This window comes from Diplotaxodon limnothrissa, linkage group LG15 (assembly GCF_057381915.1).
Source record: "Diplotaxodon limnothrissa isolate DT_005_m linkage group LG15, D_limnothrissa_male_GT1.1, whole genome shotgun sequence".
Taxonomy (NCBI): Eukaryota; Metazoa; Chordata; class Actinopteri; order Cichliformes; family Cichlidae; genus Diplotaxodon; species Diplotaxodon limnothrissa.
This window is the reverse complement of record NC_140610.1, coordinates 43,778,960-43,802,522: the sequence shown is the minus strand read 5'-3', so window position 1 is coordinate 43,802,522 and position 23,563 is coordinate 43,778,960. Positions and strand designations below refer to the sequence as shown.

The following is a 23,563-nucleotide window of genomic DNA, read 5'->3' as shown; positions in this document are numbered from 1 at the left end:
CAGCGATGATGTGACATAGGACTGGAACAGCAGAAATCTCAGTAATGATCATTTAAGAAATTAAGCTCAAAAGTTACGGGAATGCAGACCTCATCACAATCGACCGCCCACCGCGTTCCTTTTTCAGATGACGTTACCGCAGTGTCACTTAAATAAAGCTACTTTCAGCTTCTCCCTTATTCACAAAAGGTGACCACAGCGAGTCTGTCTGCACACTTCGAGCTTTTACAGGATCTTTTTCTTGTTAGACAAATGTTTAAATCACTGCATTATGGAGCAGTTTCACTGAAATGAGTAACAATAATAATAATAACATTATTATTTGTATTGCAGTTTCTGATACAGATACAAAGTGCTTTTCAGTTTGGAGAAAACACACATTAGAAAAGTGTGCATACATACAAAAATGTGTTTTCAGCAGTAATTTAACCAAAGCACAGATTGACCTGGGGTCCGTTCTTCGTACCGCGCTAAGTAAGTTAGCTGGATTTGATTGTTGACGATTTTGCGTGATCTTGGATCGTTCGGTTCTCCAAAGCTCATCCGGGACTTGCTGTCATAGCAACAGATCCGTAAGCGTAAACCTGCTCGGGAGCAGGCTTACTTTATGTAAACAGGATTAAATCGCGGCCACTCAGGTATGTCCGCTTCACTTATACGAAAGCAACAGCGATATTTTACCACTGTTTTACCATAAATAAATATTATCAATGTAACTAAAGTTAATGCAGTATTTGATCCTTTTATTGATTTCATACAGATACATACAGGTCATTTCCTAAAAAAAGGGAAATGTACTATTAATCATTCTATTTCATGTATTTGATTATTTCAGATGTAATTCATATTTTAGAGTAGTAATTGTAAATTACTTCGTGTAATCAAGATGAGAGACCACGGCTATAAAAGCGAAGGTGGATTTGGGAAGTCTGTCGCAGCCATGTCCTGTCCGTATACGCGAGCCACCCATTGCGGAAGGTGCAAGATTGATAAGGAGAGTTTTCAGAATTCAGCGTATATTGCGGGATAGACAGGATCCTTTAGCTCAGCGCGACAGTGTGCTCATAGAGAGATATCGATTTTCCCGTGAGGGTATTATTTACTTAACCAACTTGTTGACGAGGGGGTGCAGGACCACCACCTGTCTTTGTTTGCTCTGCCCTTTTCTTGGTTGCTGTTATAAACAAACAGATTATTTCAGGGTCTCTTTCCAAGAGACTAAAAGCAATATAAGTGATAAATATTACCATTCTGTAGAATATTCTTATATTTCACTTTTACTTGTTCCCATGTTCTAGTGGGTCCTGTCGTGGCTCTAATGTGAAAGAGGATATAATGTAATATAATATAATATAATATAATATAATATAATATAATATAATATAGTGTAATATAATAAATTTACCCTACTGCCTACTGGTGTTGGCCAGAGGGGCCGATGGCGCGATATGGCAGCCTCGCTTCTGTCAGTCTGCCGCAGGGCAGCTGTGGCTACAACCGTAGCTGCCTCCACCAGTGTATGAATGTGAGAGTGAATGAATAGTGGTATTGTAAAGCGCTTTGGGTGCCTTGAAAAGCGCTATATAAATCCAATCCATTATTATTATTATTATTATTAAATTACTTACGAGTTTAATTTGTCAGCAACTTTCTGCCAGCCCTCTCTCCTTGCTTTTGCAGCCTTTGCAGTGTTCCCTTGCGTTTTAATTAAACTCTGAAACTCCTGAAATCCCTCAATCAAGAGTTCTTGCTCTGCTGCCAAAAAATACAGAGCGCGCTCCTTCGACATTTTCGCCGACCAATCAAAGGGTTGCCGATCAATGTTTCTACTATCGATGCGTAGCCCCTGTTAAGCCACCCAGTTATCTCACATTACTTCATCCAGCTATACTAATCGTCAACAACAGGTGTGTTCGGAGAACCGGAATAGCGAGCTCAAAGTTAGCGCGATGATTTGATCTTGGATGTGTCATTTGATCTTGGACAGGGGTGCCCAATCCCGGTCCTCGAGAGCTACCGTCCTGCAGCTTTTAGATGCATCCTTGTTCCCACACACCTGAATCAAATGAATGGCTTGTTATCAGGCCTTTGCCAAACATGATGGCATGCTGAAGAGATCAAACCATTTGATTCAGCTGTGTTGGAGTAGGGATGCATCTAAAAGCTGCAGGATAGTAGCTCTCGAGGACCGGGATTGGGCACCCCTGATCTTGGATGTAGTAAGCGAGGTACGAAGAACGGACCCCTGACCGGAGGAGCTTAGGAAGGCTGTTCCAAAGGTTCCTGCAGCCTTGTGTCTGAATTTAAAAGAAGACCACAGTACAGTGAAAAGACTCTGACCAGATGATTGGACAGGCCAACTAATGCAATAATAGGAGGAGCCTGCCCATGAAATTACTACATTTTACAATGAATTCTGAATGTTGCCCAATGAAGGGAAGCTAGATTAGAGGTGATAAGCAGGCACAGGCATGTTTTTGTTAGCAGTTGTGGACTAAATGAAGACAAGCTACGAAGGACTGAGAAATACAGGGAGTGCAGAATTATTAGGCAAGTTGTATCTTTGAGGAATAATTTTATTATTGAACAACAACCATGTTCTCAATGAACCCAAAAAACTCATTAATATCAAAGCTGAATGTTTTTGGAAGTTGTTTTTAGTTTTAGCTATTTTAGGGGGATATCTGTGTGTGCAGGTGACTATTACTGTGCATAATTATTAGGCAACTTAACAAAAAACAAATATATACCCATTTCAATCATTTATTTTTACCAGTGAAACCAATATAACATCTCCACATTCACAAATATACATTTCTGACATTCAAAAACAAAACAAAAACAAATCAGCGACCAATATAGCCACCTTTCTTTGCAAGGACACTCAAAAGCCTGCCATCCATGGATTCTGTCAGTGTTTTGATCTGTTCACCATCAACATTGCGTGCAGCAGCAACCACAGCCTCCCAGACACTGTTCAGAGAGGTGTACTGTTTTCCCTCCTTGTAAATCTCACATTTGATGATGGACCACAGGTTCTCAATGGGGTTCAGATCAGGTGAACAAGGCGGCCATGTCATTAGTTTTTCTTCTTTTATACCCTTTCTTGCCAGCCACGCTGTGGAGTACTTGGACGCGTGTGATGGAGCATTGTCCTGCATGAAAATCATGTTTTTCTTGAAGGATGCAGACTTCTTCCTGTACCACTGCTTGAAGAAGGGGTCTTCCAGAAACTGGCAGTAGGACTGGGAGTTGAGCTTGACTCCATCCTCAACCCGAAAAGGCCCCACAAGCTCATCTTTGATGATACCAGCCCAAACCAGTACTCCACCTCCACCTTGCTGGCGTCTGAGTCGGACTGGAGCTCTCTGCCCTTTACCAATCCAGCCACGGGCCCATCCATCTGGCCCATCAAGACTCACTCTCATTTCATCAGTCCATAAAACCTTAGAAAAACCAGTCTTGAGATATTTCTTGGCCCAGTCTTGACGTTTCAGCTTGTGTGTCTTGTTCAGTGGTGGTCGTCTTTCAGCCTTTCTTACCTTGGCCATGTCTCTGAGTATTGCACACCTTGTGCTTTTGGGCACTCCAGTGATGTTGCAGCTCTGAAATATGGCCAAACTGGTGGCAAGTGGCATCTTGGTAGCTGCACGCTTGACTTTTCTCAGTTCATGGGCAGTTATTTTGCGCCTTGGTTTTTCCCCACGCTTCTTGCGACCCTGTTGACTATTTTGAATGAAACGCTTGATTGTTCGATGATCACGCTTCAGAAGCTTTGCAATTTTGAGACTGCTGCATCCCTCTGCAAGATATCTCACTATTTTTGACTTTTTCTGAGCCTGTCAAGTCCTTCTTTTGACCCATTTTGCCAAAGGAAAGGACATTGCCTAATAATTATGCACACCTGATATAGGGTGTTGATGTCATTAGACCACACCCCTTCTCATTACAGAGATGCACATCACCTAATATGCTTAATTGGTAGTAGGCTTTCGAGCCTATACAGCTTGGAGTAAGACAACATGCATGAAGAGGATGATGTGGACAAAATACTCATTTGCCTAATAATTCTGCACTCCCTGTACACATAAAAAATTAATTACAGAATTAAAGACAGCAGAGAATGAAACTGAGCACTAAAAGTTTCAGACCCCTGGTTGACAGCAAAGGTTTGATTATTTTTTTTTTTATGTTGCAGTAAGTAAGTACCAAAATACATTTACAGTGTTTATCATCAATGCAGAGGAGAAAACAGGACATGCAGGATAAATATGGGAAAATGTGGTGCAGCAGAAGTTTTCAACTATACTGCAGCTGGCACATCCACTAAATATTGTAGTAAAGATATTATATGGATGGATAGATGGTGATTTTATGCACGCAGTTTTTATGTTATTACTGAGACGGCTGCTAAGTGGTGAAACTTGTTTCTAGAAGTAAATTAATACTAGATGGAAATGTTTGCATGGTTGAAACACCAGGATAAGAGTAAATGAAAGCACTTCTAAATGTTCAACTGCCCCTGTGTGTTTATTTGTTCCAAAAACTGATGCTGTTAAAAAAAAAGTGGTGAAAAGCACCCCAACTCATCTCCTCGAGTATCTGTGTTACAGGTTACAGTGCATATATATGATGTATGTGGTTGTAAAGGTTAGGGTTGGAGGCTTTGAAATACATAATGCCAATCATGGTCTTCATACGTATAGTTTATAAATGCATAAATGGTAACTCTTGGTAACGAGGTTGACATGGCAGATAAAAGCATTGCATTGACTTGCAGGTAGAAACCATGACAGTGAACAAGCTACAACCTTTCCACAATCTTTCTACATCCATCTCCAAAAAACAAACACAGGGACACACACACACACGCACCATATGTGATTGCCTGCCCCACTGCCTCCACCAAAACATAAAAATAAAAACCATGCATGAAGTCAGGCAGTCATAAGTTGGCACAGCAGCAAATCTGGGTTCCTGCCACCAATCTGACTTATGACGAAGGAGCAGTGCCAAAGTTTATTATTTATAACCGTGCATGTGTGTTTGCTCTGTGGCTCTTGTGGCTTCCCTTTGTTTGTTTGTTCATCTCTCCATAGCAAATGATTTGTCAGGCATCGATGATTTGAGGTTTTGTAAACTTTTAGCGTATTAGGTTTTTCATCACAGCCAATGTGTCCTTATGCAACCTGCTTTCATTTCCAAGGCATCAAGCTCAGCAGTGCAGGGTTGGTGTTGTGAAGGGGCGGATTTTAGTCTAAACCACAATGTTTCACTAAATTTAAACTAAACTTGAGTAGATTTAAGTGCCAGTGTCGAACCACCAAAGGAGCCAAAGATTTCTTGTGCTTCTGAGAGTTAGTTTATGTGTCTCTTGCTTTTAGTTCAGCTTTAGATGACGTCAGGTTTGTTAGTTCCCCTTTGTGTTCTCATGATGTTCCTTCAGTCTTCTCGCTCTCTGTTTTTCCTTTTGTCTGTTTGTGTCAAGTTAGTGCTGTCTCCCCATTCTGCTGTGGCTCTCTTCCATATTTTATTTTGGCGACTGTTGTTCCGTGTGTTGGTTCCCCCGACTCATTAAGTTAATTATTCTCAGTTGTGTTCCCACCTGTTACCTCTGCCCTCGTTATCCTGTGTGTGTGTGTGTGTGTGTGTGTGTGTGTGTGTGTGTGTGTGTATTGTCTCAGTCTTGCTTTGTTGCATCGTCCTTCATGGTTGTTTTGTTTCTTGTGAATAACTCTTGTGAGTTAACAGCATTAAAGCCGATTTTTGTGTTTATTCAGGATGATCACATATGGAGAAACTAAAACTATTGCAACAAAAACAAAAGAACACTAAATGTTAAAGCAACACAGGAAAGAAAGAGAAGACACTGGAAACACGGAAACTAACCTAAACATAGTAAGACAAAGTGGTGAACAGACAGGGAAACACAGGGAGGCTAGAATAACAAATAGATTCAAATCAAAACTTAAGCATCATATCACAAAAAAACTCAGCATCACTCAAAACCACAGAAACTTAACTAAAAGACCAAAAAGAAAAGAAAAGTTCATTTTATATAAGTTTGTTTAGTAAGTACACAATATTGTTTCAATTATTTATATTTTTTTCCACACAGTTTTAGTTGTTAGGTTTAGAAAATAACAATTTTGACTAATTGTTCACTTGGGTTTGGCAACTAAACTACTTGGCAGTGTTTAGGAAAAAGAAAATGATTTGGATAAAAATAACAGTGTAATTAAAGGTTAGAAGTCAAACTTCTCTTTCATAATATATACATATATGGCCTCAGTCAACACCTGTCTGAGAAAGGTTGGAGGTTTTACTTACATGACCTTAGAAGGCTGCCTCTGTAAACAGCAGTTATTTTAACCCAATCAAAATTGACCACTATTGTTATTTTTCTGATGAGGTCAGCCTGCCACAACCCTGCTGAGGTCACTGCAGTAATAATAGGTCAGAGCAGGATGATTAATTTCTTACTGATTTCTGAACTGCATTTTTTTTTTTATTCTAGCAGTGGTGGGGCACATCAGCACTGCCATTAATCACAGCACCCCACAGAAAATTACATTATGTAGACATAGAAGCTTTTTTTAAGCACTACTCTGACAGTCTGTGATTGTGGGCCATTACTGCCATTTTAAATTAATTATGTATTGGGGCTTTTTATTAAAAATTAGTCTACATGCAGTATAGCACATAAGGTAACCAACATTAGTTAGTCAGCTGCATTTACTGTGGTCTATTTGGAATTTTATGAATTCAGCAGTTTTTTTCTAGTACTGGTTCACAACAACACATCTCGATGCACTTTTTATACTAACGTAATGATCCTGCAATATTAAAGAAAGAAACCCAATGATCTGATGGGTGATACCGATTAACAAGCACTTGAAAATGGGGAGAAAGAACTCCCTTTTTACAGGAAGGCATCCCCAGAAGAACCAAGCCCAGAGAAAAGCAGCCACCTACTATGTGTGGTTGGAGGTTGACGGTAGATAATAGTTACTGGAAGCATCATGATGAAGGATGGTTCAGGGTCACCTGATCCAACAGTAAGTTTAAGCTTTATGAAAAAGGAACCTTTTAAGAACCTCTTAACAATGTAGTGTATGCTGTACAGTGCAGCGAGGAATGCCCAGACCTCTACATTGGAGAGACCAAACAGCCACTTCATAAACGCATGGTACAACATAGAAGAGCCACCTCCACAGGACAAGACTCGGTGGTCCATGTGCATCTAAAGGACAAAGGTCACTCCTTCGAGGATGCCAATGTTCACATTTTGGACAGAGAGGACAGATGGTTTGAAAGAGGAGTAAAAGAGGCCATCTATGTCCACTGTGAGTGACCATCTTTGAACAGAGGCGGTAGTTTATGACACCAACTGTCTGCCATCTACAATCCAGTTTTGAGATCCCTTCCCAGACGCCTTAATGCCCACTCACATCCTGGGCCGTCTGACCTCAAGAAGTCACATGATAGGGTGGGCCTAGGTTTCACAATTAGCTCATCGAAACCTTGGCTGATTGTGACCTACGCCTGTTTTCACACCTTGGCTCATTTGATTAGGTAGAGGATAATTAGGGGGTCCATTGTCCCTCTCGGGGGCTAATGAGGTCTGATAAACTTACATGCATTCATAATAAACAACCTATAGAGAAATTTAGACTGTAAAGACAAAAGTTTAAGCTCATTGTACAAAAACAAGATATTCATTATATATACTTCATATTATACATATATCATTACTCTATATTTGAATAGAACATACATAACAAATACAAAAATTCCACAAAGAGAAGGATGACAATGGGTTCAGGTTTTTTTAATAAAAGCAGAAAAATGGGCCTGAAAGGCAAAATCAGTAGATTTTTGTTTTTAATAACTTCCCAAAGGCAAATGTAAACACATGAAAAACTATTGCACACTGAGGAATGCGTTTCTGGAAGGCATAGCTGCATTTCTATTTGCCAATGTGGACTTAATAAAAGGAAATATTGGGTGTAAATTTTGATGCTGTTTTAGTTTTATGCGCCTCAGTTTTCCACCATTTCTTTGACTGCTCTCTGTCTATATGTTTCTGAACGTTTATGCACAAAAAAAACACAAAAGTGAAGAAAACCTTCACAGTTTAGCTTTAAAAGTATCAATAATAAGAAAATAATAAGAAATCTGGTTTGAAATGAGTAACAAGCACATGAGTGTGGCAAGTTTATTATAAGATAAAATAAAAAGTATAAATAATTGGACCAAAAAGCTATTCCAACAAAAATATTATAGAAATGGGTTAAAAAGGGAATTTGAAGGTGGTACAATTTGGTGTAGCAGAGAAATATTACTTTGCTAAGAATAAGTGAGGTGAGCTATATGGTGAAAGACTGCAGGGGTTTGGGTTTGATTCCACCCGGACTGTTTTCTAAAAAAGTTACATTTGGTGAGCAATATTAAAAACCACCATCAGCTTACGTTTAATTTAAAGTCTGGTACCTTTGACCTAACAGTGCCAATGGATGCTACAGGCTGTTCTGCACCTGCATCATCAATTACTATAAATCACACTACTGCAAACTCCACAGTTCCATAATCTGCACCTACTGTCTAGTATAACCTTTGGCAAAAGTACAGTATCATCGTTTTAAAAAAATAATATAAATTTAATCAGAACATCACAACTTTTATATAAAATATCAACTTTTTTGTTTGTATGTATGCTTGGTGGTATTTGTTGAGCTGTTTGAAATTACCAGCCACTCTGTAGGTGCGGACGTTTTCCCAGATTAACTTTGTTGACACCAGCAAGCATGAACACATGACAGGGATGACAAGAGGACGACAAGTCTGTGATCAAATGAGCACAGACAGGACCATAGGGTGACACTACTTTCTGATTTGTTGAGTATCTCAATTGCATCAGTGGGAAGGGACACCGGGATGCGTCAGATGAAAAATTAACTAAGCTGGTAACACGTATCAATTTGCCAATAACACAGATGTAGCATGAGACATCTTTAAATGTATCAAACCTGCAGACGCAGCATCCAAATAACTGGTGGCTGTGGTAGAGAGGAGGCCACTGAAAGAACTGCCATTAATCCAGGCCACCCACTGAACCACTTACTGGAAAGGCAGAGCTTTCTGTAATAACATTTTCAGCTTTCAGCTCCACTGCCAAATGACAGAAATACTTTTACCTCACACCACAACACCTGTATTCATTTTCTTTAGATTTTTGCTCCTTGTTGTATTATACTCTGCCTTTTTACATGGCATTATATTATCTTATTTATTGTTTTATGCAGTGGGTGCTTTCTAAAATCGAATTGTCCTGATTTCCTTTGCATAACTTTTACCTTACAACTATAAGTAAAATGAATTGATGCAGCTTGGTAATGAAAAAATCAACCACCCACATCACCAATAACCTTTTGCAGTACCAACCATGCTCATTTTAATTATTCAGTTAATAGTAGCTCGTGTATCTGCAGCAATCCTGGCAGCATGACTGAGGAGGGCACGGTACGACTTTGGGGAGTTACACTCGTGTCTCTTTGGAAGCAAAAGGAGGTCATTCATCACCTCGCACAGCTTACTTTAAGTGTGATCCCACTGGAAAACCAACAGAAATGTGTTGAGGATATTCTGAACTGCCATGTACTGTGCTAACCTGCTCTAACACCTTGAGAAAAGATTGAATTTATTTACCACTTGTCCCTTAAACATATTTATAATTTATCCCATGTTATTTTACAGTTGGCCATAATGCTATAGTTTAGACATTGCTGTTGTAACTTTGCTCTACATACTATCCCGGGTTTGTTTGTGGTAGCTTTATGTTACAGTTTACATCCATGCGTATGCAAATACTACTGAAACATAAGATCATTTGAATTTTCTTCTGTTGAAAGGTCAATTTCTGGTAAATTACACAATAGTTTGTCCCTTTGTTCAGATCTTACATCCAAAACAGGTGTGGGGGAGGGGCCGGCCCAGCACTTCCTGTTTATATAGGGTTTATATCATGATGTCATTGATTGAGAAGACACTTTACCCTACTTGCCTACTGGTGTTGGCCAGAGGGGCCGATGGCGCGATATGGCAGCCTCGCTTCTGTCAGTCTGCCCCAGGGCAGCTGTGGCTACAACTGTAGCTTGCATTCTCCAGTGTGTGAATGTGAGAGTGAATGAATAGTGGCATTGTAAAGCGCTTTGGGTGCCTTGAAAAGCGCTATATAAATCAAATCCATTATTATTGGGTACAACCAAATGGTTTTTCCTTTTTGCATAGTGAAGTTGTTTTCTTTTCAAACCATTTATTTGTGTAAATGAGTTTGTAAATTAGATGAATAATCTTATTCCTGTTTCTTTGTTTAGATTTCGTTGTTTGGTTTAGCCTTTTTTTTTTAAACAGTAGAGACTAATGAGGTTCAGGTGTGTGTAAAATTCTGTAAAATATAAAAGTGAGATTTTGACAACAGAGGTCGTTTTAAGATGGCAGAATGGAGATGCCAGAAAAAAAAATACACTAAAAAGAAATTTGACCAGTCTGCTGATGCTGTCTACTTATCACCTTTCTTACCATTTGCACTACTTTACCTCACATAAAGAAAAATAATTTTGCACTTTTATAACTGTGGCTACAATCCTCCATCCACGTGTATGTTTCTAATTTGGCACAGAGATTCATAATATGATTCAAAGTAGCTTGATTTCGTTGTGCAGCCTGTAAATGTGGTCCAGTGTATGGTTATAATTATAGATGAGTAAGGAGGGCTGGATCTATCCAAATCCAGCCCTCCTTGTTTTGTCTTATGGTCATGTTATATTTTAAGATACTGAGTTGTTCTGCTTTATTGAAGCTCTTTGTTATAGGTTGTTGTCCTTTCCAACATTGGGGATAAGCAAAGCAGATTATTTTTACTTTATCTGCTTTTATCTTAATTGGTTATTAATGAAAGCTGCTAGAATGTTATTCCAGATCATTCTGGCCCACTTTAACCTCTGCTTGTAGACAGAAATATGTTATTGGTGGAGTTAAATACTGCTAAAAATGTTGAGTCAAATATTTTTTCTCCTGCAGAGTCCCTAATAATAATTATGCTGTATGGATCAATCGCACACACACATAAAAATACACACACACTTTATTTAGCAACAAGTAAAACCCTGCACTCAAGTCTGTAAAACGATACATATGAAAATGTTATCTATTTATTTCACCGTCAGCATCTTCTGGATTTGGTGAAAATTTAAAACATTTACTCTTCAAGTTTTTAATGAACTTAATTGTTCAGAATTCATCCTAAGAAGACAACTAAACCCGTGCTATTACACTTTTTCCTTTTCATCCTTTCATCAGACTTCAGTGCATCTCTTTCCTTTTGTCTCCTCACTCCCCCTCTTGTCCTTTGTTCCTACTCTTTAACCTCCTCTTCTCTGCCTTCTCTGTTTCCACTTGTCTGCACTTACTTAATGAGCCCTGGGTTCAGAATCTATACACCCACAGTTATACATTTTAATGTTTGAGTTTTTGTGTATGCGTGCATTACTTGATTGGCTGGGTCGGGTCAGTCCGGCGGGCTCTCTGTTCAGGCGACAACTGCTCCCACTTAAAATGGAGACTCCAATCAAAGCCTGAGGGAGAACAACAGAGTAAAGAACATGCTTTAAATAATACTGAGTACAGAGGCTACTGTGCTGTACCAAAACATCAAGGTCACTGTTATGCTATGCTTTCTTTAGAATATGTATATAAAATAGTTAATGAAAAGACAAATAGAGATATATTTTATTTTTCTGATACTAGAGGAAAAACTTCAGCAAAGAAAATGTTGTGTTGGCTTGTGTAGTTTTTTGTGTGCTTACAGTCCACCAGGTCACGGATTAGCTACCACAGTACTCCCCCTCCACTCTCTGTTGGCATGTCTTTAGACTTCAACATGTGTGTGAATGTCAGGATCAATGCAGATGGATCTGATGACCGTCTTTTTTATGATTTCAGCGACAGGTTCATCTATAATTAAAATGCTCTTTATAAGCACGACTATCGTTATCGATTCTCCTTCCTGTGTGATTGTGCGTGCACAGTGGACAGCCCTATTATCTGCATTGATTGGCGGACTGCTTTCACCAAGAAAATAAGACTGGTAAAAGAGTCTAATGGAAGGAGAGAGGTACTATGAAGTCAACAGATAAAGTGGGAGGTAGTGCAGATCGCAGACAGAGAACACAGTTATGTGTTGTTCTGGCTTTTTTACAGGCCGTTTAGCTTTAGCTCATCTGCGAGTATAATCCTGCTGAGCTAATAGAAATGTTCACTTTCTACATTTATTCAAGTTACTAATTTAATGTTTTAAAAAGCATTTACAAAAGCATGATGGTCTTAAAGATGATGTCAGGATCCTGATGGCAGCGAACGAACTGACTGATATCTAAGAATTTGATATCAACAAATTAAAAGGACTGTGTTAACTGTTCAAAGAGTCATTTTATGTGCCAACACTTTAAGCACATTTCAAAGCTGTGTGAGAGAACCCTACTGTGCACATATAGACAATGCTTGGCAAGAGTCTTGAGCCACCCCTCAATATGTTCAGGGATTTATTTAAAAGTGCACATATACATGGAAATACAGTATACAAGGCAATCGCTGACTGGCAGAACCAGGCTCAGGGAGGGCCAGCCATCTGCCACGACCGGTTGGAGTGAGAGATCGGTCTCTCTTAGGTATCTTTCTTATTATTTCTATTAGTAGTCTTCAGGAATAGTTCCCCAGGCTTCCTGAAGGACATTTCAAAGTTCTTTGCATGTTTGCTGCCTTTTGTTCTGTTCTCTGTCAAGATGACCCTTATTACTTAAATAATGTAGAGGTCTGGGGAGGCCAATCCATGCTGATAGTGGTCCATTGTGTGCTTTTACTGCTTTGGCTGTGTGTTTGGAATTATTGTCATGCTAAATAATACCATGAGACCTGTTTCCACTGATTTTCAGTCCAGTTCTTGTGTAACTTGGCACAGCTTAATCTTTCTTTCATTTTTGATCTGTCACAGAAAAAACAGGGTGTGAGGGGGAGGCTCCCACGCTCCCTGTTTGTCATCAAAACGTGATGAAATGTCAACACTTGGTAGAAAGACAAGAGCAGCCATATGGACACGTTTCTCATTTGATGTCAAGGAAGATAAGACACGTGAAACATGTGGCGCCACTGTCACTGGTGAAAACACGACAAACCTTTACACTTTATATTTTAGTCAACTGAAACAACTTCAGTCTAGTCTACTATAATCTTATCATATTTAATCAACTAGAACTAAACTCAAACTAAAAGAATCTAGAAGCTTAAATTATGACAAACACTAAATCAAAGTTTGCACACAACACCAGTTCATTCTTTGAATGATTCATAGAATCATTAAGAAACAAACAAAAGAAAGAAAGAAAAACCTAAAAGAAAACAAACAACGATAAAAATACACTGGAAACAGTCAGGTAAAGCGACTGGACTGGACTGAAGATGAGTGACAAAGCAGTCAATATGCAAAGAAACACTTTAAAAGTCCTTCAGAAAGCCTGGAGACCAATTGCTTTAAAGACCACTTTAAAATTACAAGAAGGTTGGGATCCTTGGATACAAAATATGAAGATGTGATCATTCTTTCACAGCTTGCATGCAAACTGATTCTTGTGTTGGATTAGTGCTGTGTCCTAAGTCTTTTTGACCATCACAGTTCTCTGAAACTCCATGTTTTTCACAGAGTTTGTGTTATATAGGTAAGTGAACATCTGCAGTCCACAGCTGAATGCCATGCTGTAGTCAATTAATCAAACAATTGAAAAGTTGGGGATGTGATTGGGGGACATTTTCTGAGAGTAACTAAATATGCAAAATTCCACCTGCTAGCCTTTTTTGTCTTAGAAGAATTATTAACAGAAAGACAAAACTATGATAAATAATAATAAAAGGCGTTTCGTTCTTTTATTTGGAAATATATTTAGATTCATGCCTCTGCTTTTTCAACATCAAACAGCATTTGAGACATTTGAGACCTTAAGACTGTTGTAGTTTATTTCTTAAAAATAAACAATTAAATTTGAGAACATAAACCTACAGTCTCTAGTTCCCTTTACAATGATGGAAAGAAAGTTGGTGCACTCGCTGCACAGTTTAAAACCAAGACATCAGCACTTATCTGTGTAGAAACTGGGCAGAAAAAAAGGGCAACTCTAACAAAATCTGAATATTCAAGGACACACGGTTGAGGGACTTTAGTGCACATTTCAAAGATAAGATGATTCAAGGACAGCAACTATTCTCGAGGGGTCCAATATGAGCGAATAAGAGTCACTGCTAGAAGAAGAAGAAGTAGGAAAAAAAATATCTCAAAGCATTTAATGTTCACAGCAGCCAGAGAGAACAGGTTCATGAACTCATCACAAACTTATCATCAAGGGCCACCTCATAAGTCAGAAACCCAAAGGGGTTTCTCTCTGTCATCAAAACACAACCCAAAGGTGCCTCAGAGACGTTTGTTTCTGAGTGTAGATGGAAGAAAGTGGTTGTGTACCTCCACGGAGATCGGCAGAGGCTGCCACATAAGCAAACGTATCCATGTTGATGATGTCGATGACTGGGCTAACCACTCGAGACGGGTCCTGGAGACACAAAAAGAACCACACACATTTATGCTTAATTAGGGCTTCAGATTAATTTTTTAAAAAGTGTAATGCAAGGGAAATAAAACAAGCTACCAAGGAAGAAAAAGAGAAAGAAGTGAATGTGTTTCTGCTTTCATCACCAAATTCTGTTCGAATAAATGAGGCGCTCAGTCCAGTGTGTTCATCTGTGTGTGAAACAGACTGTAAACTCCAAGGTCATTATACTGCACTTCTCCGAAAGGGAATTTCAGTCATTCAGCAACAATCATGCAGACAGCAAATGTAGCAAGGTGAGATTGACCACTACCTCTGTTGACTTTAATTCAGTGCTACTTTATTCCCTTCTCTGTCATTAATGTCAGACCACTGAGCCACATGAAATGAAGAGATACAGAAAATGCTTTTAGGTGACAACACAATTTATTAAGAAGCAGCAGAGAAAATGAGTAACACATCAATAGGTTACTGGAGGTAAACTGTGTAGGCTGTGTAGAATTCAATATTTTAGTTTGCGAAGTTCAATACGGGCTCTGGTATTTCATTTCATTTGTGTTAGGGCTATATTGGAATTGACGAATAAAGAAAGGTCTGACACCTAGCTATCCTGATGGAAAGCTTTGTCTTCGTCTTACTACAACAGCAAAGCTGGCTGCATAATTTTTTGTCAAGTGATGTTTGAGCACAGTGCATATTTAGAGCATGACATTGACTGTGCTATATAAAAGACTGATATTACTAATACATGTTTTTAATTATTGGCTTGCAAATCTTTTTTTTTTTTTCTGTTTATTTTGGTGGATGCGACCATATTGGAGTAGAGACACAGACAAAGATACTTTTTGATTAGAGATGGGGAGAGCTAATTTACTACCTGGCTAGAGTTCAGCATGCCCCTTGTGTTCATACCTACTAGTCTTTTAAATCAACCAAATCCTTAACTTTAAGGTAAGTAATATAAAACTCCTCCTTCACAGGGCTGTCAGAAGGAAGAAAATAACCAGAGAGATCAAAACCAGAGAGATTTTGGTTGTAAGACAATGTATTTCTGCTCTAAAGCTGACCCTTTGTGTTTAAGCCAACCCCAAGTGGTTATTTAAGAAACTGAATCTTGGCTTCATTTGCTTGACTTTTCAGCCACTGTAATTTGTATTTCTTGTGCTCTGCACGCCACTTTATTACAGTGATTTTCTGGTTTATGGCACTTTTGAGACTTTTCTGAAGTAACAACCAAGCAGCTGCCCACTCAACTCTACAGTTTGGTTCATGTGGTTCAGAGAATAAGATCCTCAGTGTAGCGCAACAATAATTTTTAAAAAACATTTGGAAAGCACATCCTCCATCAATGAACTATTTTCCACTTTTAAACAAAGTGGTCTGGAAATGCACCAAACCTTTTTTTCCTCTATTTTTCTGGTGTTTCTTGTAATTCACCTCTACCAACTTTCATGAAATCCAGCTGGCAGTTTTCTACTAAGCTTGCTGATAGACCTCAACTCATGTCCCAGTGGAGCAACTAATCCTATAGATAGATTTCATTTCTGTGTTGGAAATGAGCAAATTTATAAGCTTAAATCATGCAGACAGGATGCGGGGAAAAAGGTTAGCGTGTAAAGCATTTCTAACTTTTTAAGTGAACATTTAAAGCCATTAAAAATGTAATGCTTGATATTTGTGACTGGTTGATGAGACTGTAAAAAATGGGATAATATCAAGCACCAACAAAAATTCCCGTATCCCTCAACCCTGTGTAATCGTCCATAAGGCCATAAGATACTCATGGATTTAGTTTAGTTATTGCCTCCTTAACCCTTAAACAGAGTCCTAAATCCTTTTAAAGTGAAAACTGGCAAAAATGGCTGCACTTGATTTTCCTCATATTTTTTCCTTGATGGTGCCATTTGCTCTTTACAAGGATAAAAGGTACAAAATCTCACTTGCACACACCCACACACACTGGCGCTGCCAGACTTGCACTCCCTTTTAAATCATGAAGTGTCCCTCTATTAGTTTGGTCAAACGGCTGGATGCATCTTCAGCCAGTGATATTACAGAGCAGGTGGAGCGGTTCTGGACCATTAGCTGCAGGGTCAGTGCAAGGGGACGCAAGCTGCATCCTTCTACAGCTTCAGCCACATTACAAAGCACTCTGTCTGCTTTAATAGCTGTTAGGGTAATGACACTGTGCAGCACTCAGGGTGAAGCATCACGACATTACTGTCGTAACCGGATAACTGTTATTTTCAAATCACTCTGGAGCATTTTCTTAATTTTAGCCATTTCTTTTTTTTTTTTCCCTTCACCTGAATAGAAATGAGAATATTTGATGAGTAAGTTGAGAGGAATCTGACCCCAAAGCAATCTGCTTCTTTTATGGTTTTGGACTCTTGTTTTTAAAGTGCAACTTTCAAACATTTATTGAATTTTACAAATGAATAAATGTATAAATGAATTATAAATGATTTTATAAATGAATATTGAATTTTAATAAATGACCTGTTTTACATAGTCGTCCTTGAGTATTTTATGCAAGCATGCAAGGAAGTTGTGTCGAGGCAGACGTTTGACTATTGACAAAATTATCATCTAAATTGTCCCTTCAGAAAACCCATTATTCCAAAACAACAAGCACTCTAGGCTTTAATGCAATTCTTTATATATTTTTAATCACTAATACCATCTTTCAAATCATTTTTTAAATCCAACAGTGCATGCAGGGAGTGCTAGTGTTAATTTTGTTCATTGCTCTTCATGTAAACAATTATTCTGTTTTCTTTTCCTTCATTTAGGAGTGAGGTTTATAGGTGATGTTCACTGAGCGTCCATAGTGCCTAAATAGCCCTGTCACTGTCCTATTTCATTTCCAGTCATTTCTTAGGAAATGACTGGAAATACTAATGAAACCATCAACATATTCACTACATGTTTGGCCGTTCATTGTGATTATCGCTTTTGTTTTGCAGCTCTCTTTGATTGCATATGCACATATAGCAACAAATGAGCAATGTTGCTAAACACAACCAGGATCCTTTTATGTTGACATGCTCTGAAAATATTACTGTTAACTGGTGAACAATTACAATAAATTGTTGCCTTGGTGCTGAAAGACAAAAGCAAAAGCGGTAATGTGATAGACATGGGGCTGAGTAAATACTCTCTAGATTCAATCAGTGGTAAAAAGCTGGGAAATTTCTATTTATTCAAATGAGAAGATGCATATTTGCATGTATTATTTCTCAATTACTTCCCTGACAATGGAATTACAATAAATCATTTATTTGACACAAAATGATTTGTTAGCATCAAACAGTAAAGTATTCAAAAAAAGGCTTTTTTGGCAAAACAGAAAAAGCTTGACAACAACTAAAAGAGAACAAAATCAAAATATATGATAAAATTGATCAGATGTGAAATACAGAAAAGCAGATAACCTGAAATTTGGACAAGACTTTAGCTCTCTATATCAGTAAGACAGACAATTATTTTGCGGGGAATGTGATTTTACGGTAGCCTGGAGTTTTGACTACGCGTGTGTGTTAATCGGATCAATACCTCATACATTTAAATCTAAATATACGACTATAGAGTGACTACATAGACAGTGACAGATCACTTTTGTGCTTGAACACACACAGGCGCACACACACAAACACACACACGAATAAACCACGAGTATAAATATGGATGGTGATGGTACAGCAGCAGAAACAGATCAGACTCTCTGGTGGATTTATTGATCGCTTCTCTGCAGATTGAGATCAAAGGTCTTTAATAGCAGGCAAACAACTGTTGACTTGATGAATTGGAGAAGTTCAAGACAGGTGTTAAAATTAAAATGAACTGGAGAAGAGAGTATGCGAGGCACATGGACAGGGAAGGAGATGAGAAAGGCCATGTAACGTCGTAAAGCAAATCAAAGGAAGGTGATGGTATGTGTAAAGCCAGGGTAGGATAGAAAAGGATGCAAGAGGAAGTGGATAGGGAGATTTCAAGAGAGCAGAGAAACGAGAGAGGAAAAGAGATGGGGATAGAAAAGAAAAGTGGACATTTCAAGAGGCCAGAAAGAAGCTGAGAGGAGGCCAGAGAAAGGAGGGGGAAAATTACGAGGAGATGTAAAGAGAAAAGGAAGAAAAGCAAAGGTGTGAGAGTAATGGCAGTAGCACAGGGAGGAAGACATGAGGTGGGGAAAGTAGAACAGAGTGCGATAACCAAAATTGTTGGATAAGAGGTGAAAACAGGAGAGGAGATGAAAATGGAAAAGAAAAGGTGCAATGGTACCGAAGAGTAAGTAAAAGTAAAGGAGACGAGAGACGGAAAAAGGGAAGAAAGGAAGAGAGATGTGACAGGACAAAAGGGAGCGGAGAAGAGGTGGTGAGAGGAGGCAAAACAAGGTGATGAGAGATTGGATGGGGAGGACAAGAAGAGCAGACACAAGCAGAGGACAGCAGACGGGAGAGTAAGAGGGGTGAAGAAGAGAGTACCGCACTTATTTCTTAATGAGAGGCAATCAGACCGGCATCTATTTTCTTTAATGGCACGATTTCACTTCGACCACTGGAGTCATCACGCAGAGGCTTTTCGTTGAGTAGTAAAGCATGCCATATTTGCAGATTGGCCTTGGTCATTATGCCTCGTGACTCACATATATTTGTGTGTATATATAGACACATCTGGAACATGAGAGGGTTGTAATTTGATAGAGAAGCTTTCAGACTCACATATACTTTGTTGCATTAGGGTTTATAAATGAACATGCAGTTACACCTCTTTGATCCTTTGCAGGAGGGGTGGCAGCCAGTCTTTGTTGACCTCACAGTGGCTGTCCAGGAAGGTCAGCACTTTGGCTCTTGCAGCGTCCGTCCCCCGCACTCTGGACCTGATGAGACCTTAAGCAGACAAATAGAAAGACAGTTTAATCTCATTCCTGTTCATGCAAAACCTTCAAAATATTAACCACATCTATTTAAAATTATAACTTTTATTACACAAGACCTAATTAACAATTGTTATTCACACTGCACTTTTAAATATCACTGACAAACTTAGGCCAGCAGTTTAAATGTTGTGGCTGATGGATATATAATAAAGGACAATGCAATTGCACCAACATGTTTTTTTTAAATAAATAAATAAATACAAAATGAACTGAATAGAGAAGACATTTAATAGAAGGGTCTTTTGAAAAATGCATATAATCCAGATCTATAATTATTTTTGCACTGAAAACCATTTCACTGAATCACCCACTGATAAGCACATTAAGACAATGTGTCCCTGTGCATAAACAGAACCAACAGGTTTGATTTTAATTTGTCATTCATGCTTTAGCTTTTAAAATAAGGTTTGGAAAACACTGTATCTTTTCTGTAATAAAGCTTTAACCATACAAGGTACCCGGTACAGGGTGGGTGGGGGTAAAATAAATGTATAAAACTGTCATAGAGATACAGATTTATTACATGAAAGTGGTGCTGTACAAGATTTTCAACATAATTTTGAGTTGTACTTAAAGTAACTATATTCAATATGTTTAATGCCACTTTTAGATTTACTATTGCATCATTAATATTATTAAAGCATCTCCTTAATATTGAAATTGTTGATTATATGAAGTAATTACATATTGCTGGTAGCTTTACATAAAGTGATGCAGTTACTCCATAAAAAAAAAAACTAAAAATGTTGTGGAGTGGAACAACATTTGCATTGATTAACAAAAAAATCCAAAACATTTGGAAAAAAAAAAAAAAACAAAAACAAAGGAAAAAGATAACTATTGATAAAAATACAACTAAATAAACAAAACAATTACGGTGTTTGTGAAATTGTGAAATATGATTCATAATGCTGAAAAAACGACTACAGTATGATACAATCATCAGTTCAACATGGTGTTGTTGTGCCAACTCAAAAGACTTTTGGTTAATTTCAGTCTTCTGTAAACAACAGATCTAAATTTGTAAACAACGTAACAACATTTAATCATCCAATCACAATTAAGAAACAGCCATAATTACAGCGAGCACAAATGGTACTGATAGTGTCGATTTACTGCACCTTTCTCAGTCCCATTTACAGTCTCATACACACTTTAACATTGAAATGTTGTGTACAGTGTTCACTTGGATACCGTCGATATTGAACTTAAAGCCCTCCCAGCTTTTCTTTGCTAAATTGAAATCCTCCGCGTTGCCGTCTGAAATTGATTCTTTTCAGGGCGGCAGATCGGATAAGACAGTATATACTCAAGTTTCATGCTCACAAGCTGTGACTATCAGTTAAACACACACATCCTCCATCCGCTCGCTATAAATATACACGAAGACTTTCATCGAAAAGGCCCCACAGCAGCAGAAGAACAAGACAAAGAATATTTCAGGCACTGGTGAGAATGGAACCCGTAACCTTGGATGTATTAGTGCCTTGCTCCATTTATTGACACCACATTTCTTGCTTTCACTTTCTTTCACTTGCTCTCGCAGTCAGTCAGCAGAGGGGAAAATCGATGCAGTGCTCTTAGAGGGCCTGTCAGACATGGACACAACCTTTTAACAGGCGCATCACTCTCTGCATTTGTGTGTCTGTATGTGTGTGTGTTGGAGAACAGGTTTGCGTATCCATTTTTAAACAAGTGGGAGAGAAAAGCAAAGAAGGGAGTGGAGCAAAAGGCCAAATGTGTGCGTCAGTTAACTGCAGTTGTGTTTTAGTAAGACAAAGACAGACACACACAGAGTGTGTGTGTTTGTGTGTAAATGAGCCTGTTAAGGAGGTCTCCCTGACGGGGTCCAGTGTTCCCCTCTATTTGGACTAAATGGTCTAATCGATACTCCCTGACACGGAGACGTAATGTGTGTGTGAGTGCGTGCACTGTTGAATATGTGTGCGGTACATGCCCACAGAGGAGTCTGCATTGTTGTATGTGTGTTATCGTGATAGTGCTGGGGCCCATTGTGAATGTGTGTGTGTGTGTGTGTCGGTGACATTGTACAAAGGGCCGTGAAGTTTCACGCGGCGCCGTTAGGCCGAGGCTCAGCCAATTAAAAATCCCATTTCATCCTCAATAAGGCTTTATTTTCTGGATGGATGGACACACACACACACACACGTACCCAGACACATAAACTGGACTCACATACAAGCAGGGACACACACACACACCCACACACACACACACACACATATCTGCACTGACAGAAGTGGACGCCCATTTACTTAGATACACACACACACACACACACACACACACACACACACACACACACACACACACACACACACATCTGCACTGACAGAAGTGGACGCCCATTTACTTAGATACACACACACACACACACACACACATCTGCACTGACAGAAGTGGACGCCCATTTACTTAGATACACACACACACACACACACACACACACACACACACACACACACACACACACACACACACATCTGCACTGACAGAAGTGGACGCCCGTTTACTTAGATACACACACACACACACACACACACACACACACACACACACACACACACACACACACTCACACACACACACAGTGCATGGCGGGCTGACTTTGTACAGAGGAGAGTGTTAATCTACACCGATAACTCTTAACTGTCTCCACCTATCAGATGTGGGTCTGTGTTTGTGTAGACACCTTTTATTTGAAGCCAGTGTAGTGAGGACATTTTGGCCAGGCTTTGAAACTTTAAAGGGCTGTTTGAAGGTTAACATCTTAACAGATTAATATCAGATAAGAAAATGCATAATGTCTTTGTTAATGTGTCTTCACTATTGTACAAATGGACATTGTTGTGTGCTATTGGACTTCTACGCTTGAGTGGATCCATTAGAGTTGTAAGAAGTGAGGGCATTTTGTCTGGCAATTGATCCAAAGAGTGCATTATGCTTGAAAAGAACTAGTTAGTACAAAGTGCTGTCTGTCCAGTTTAGCTGTTATGAATGGCCACACTTGATGGCATCATGAAAAGCCCCATGTCATTAAAAAGGATAATCATATGCTCTTCACAAAGAATTCACTATGTTGTATTTGGTTGTAGACATGAAAAGCGTGAGTGATGGCACTTTTAGAGAGAAGTTCAAACCCTGCTCTCCCTTTTCTGTGCTGCATGAATGGCTTACATTGGTGTAGTTGTTGGTGTGTCAGTTTCAGAATACTACCAAAATTGCTGGCGAGATACCTTCCAAAATGTGAAGCTGGAAAGGTGTCAATATTGTTGATCACGATAGCAACTGTGACTCAAGGGGTCATCCACCAGCAGTTTTCATATTAAAGTATCCTTAGACAAAATTTCAGAAACTGCCCCGTGTGTCATTTGTGTATGAATGTATGTGTAGAGTTGGTGTATGAAAGTACAACGTGTTCTTATTCAGGACATCAAACACTACCTTTCTGCCAGAGCCACTGGCATCTTGCAGATACACAATAGGTGTCTGTCAGCAAGGTACTGCAGAAGTGGATCTCATTCTTAAGTCTGTCCATATGGGCACTTTGAAAGAGATCCTGAGGTTGCAGTTAAATACACTGTATTAAAGCCAGACTAGTATGTCAGCCCTGCTGATACTGATATACTTACTGATATATCAGTATCAGGATTTATAACCGTGAATAAAAAATGCAAAAAGTAAAAAAGAAATCGGAGAAACAGCCTTATAGGTGTTGATACTGCATAGTTTGTCCACAAGAGGGCAATTTGCAACTTCCCTCTTGGCAACATGGGATATAACAAATGCAATAGCCAGCTGATCTGATGTACATATACGATATAAACATATACACATTTGTTTAAAACCACCAAATGATGAAAGTGTGAGCGCCAATGGTTTCCTTCAGACAAGAGTGTATTTCTAAACTTAGCCAAGAAGTTATGGTCATCTGAAATGACTAAACAGTTTT

General features: G+C 38.9%; 1 protein-coding gene across 1 annotated transcript in view; it reads right to left on the bottom strand.

Moving 5' to 3' along the window:
- LOC146618083 (polypeptide N-acetylgalactosaminyltransferase 14-like) overlaps window positions 1-23,563 on the bottom strand; it is a 264,598-nt gene that overhangs the window by 58,591 nt on the left and 182,444 nt on the right. Inside the window, exons 8-10 of the mRNA XM_085372113.1 lie at window positions 19,419-19,540; window positions 14,567-14,654; window positions 11,552-11,636 (exon numbers count right to left, since the gene is read on the bottom strand). Coding sequence (XP_085228239.1) covers window positions 11,552-11,636; window positions 14,567-14,654; window positions 19,419-19,540 — 295 coding nt within the window. The remainder of the gene's footprint in view (window positions 1-11,551; window positions 11,637-14,566; window positions 14,655-19,418; window positions 19,541-23,563) is intronic.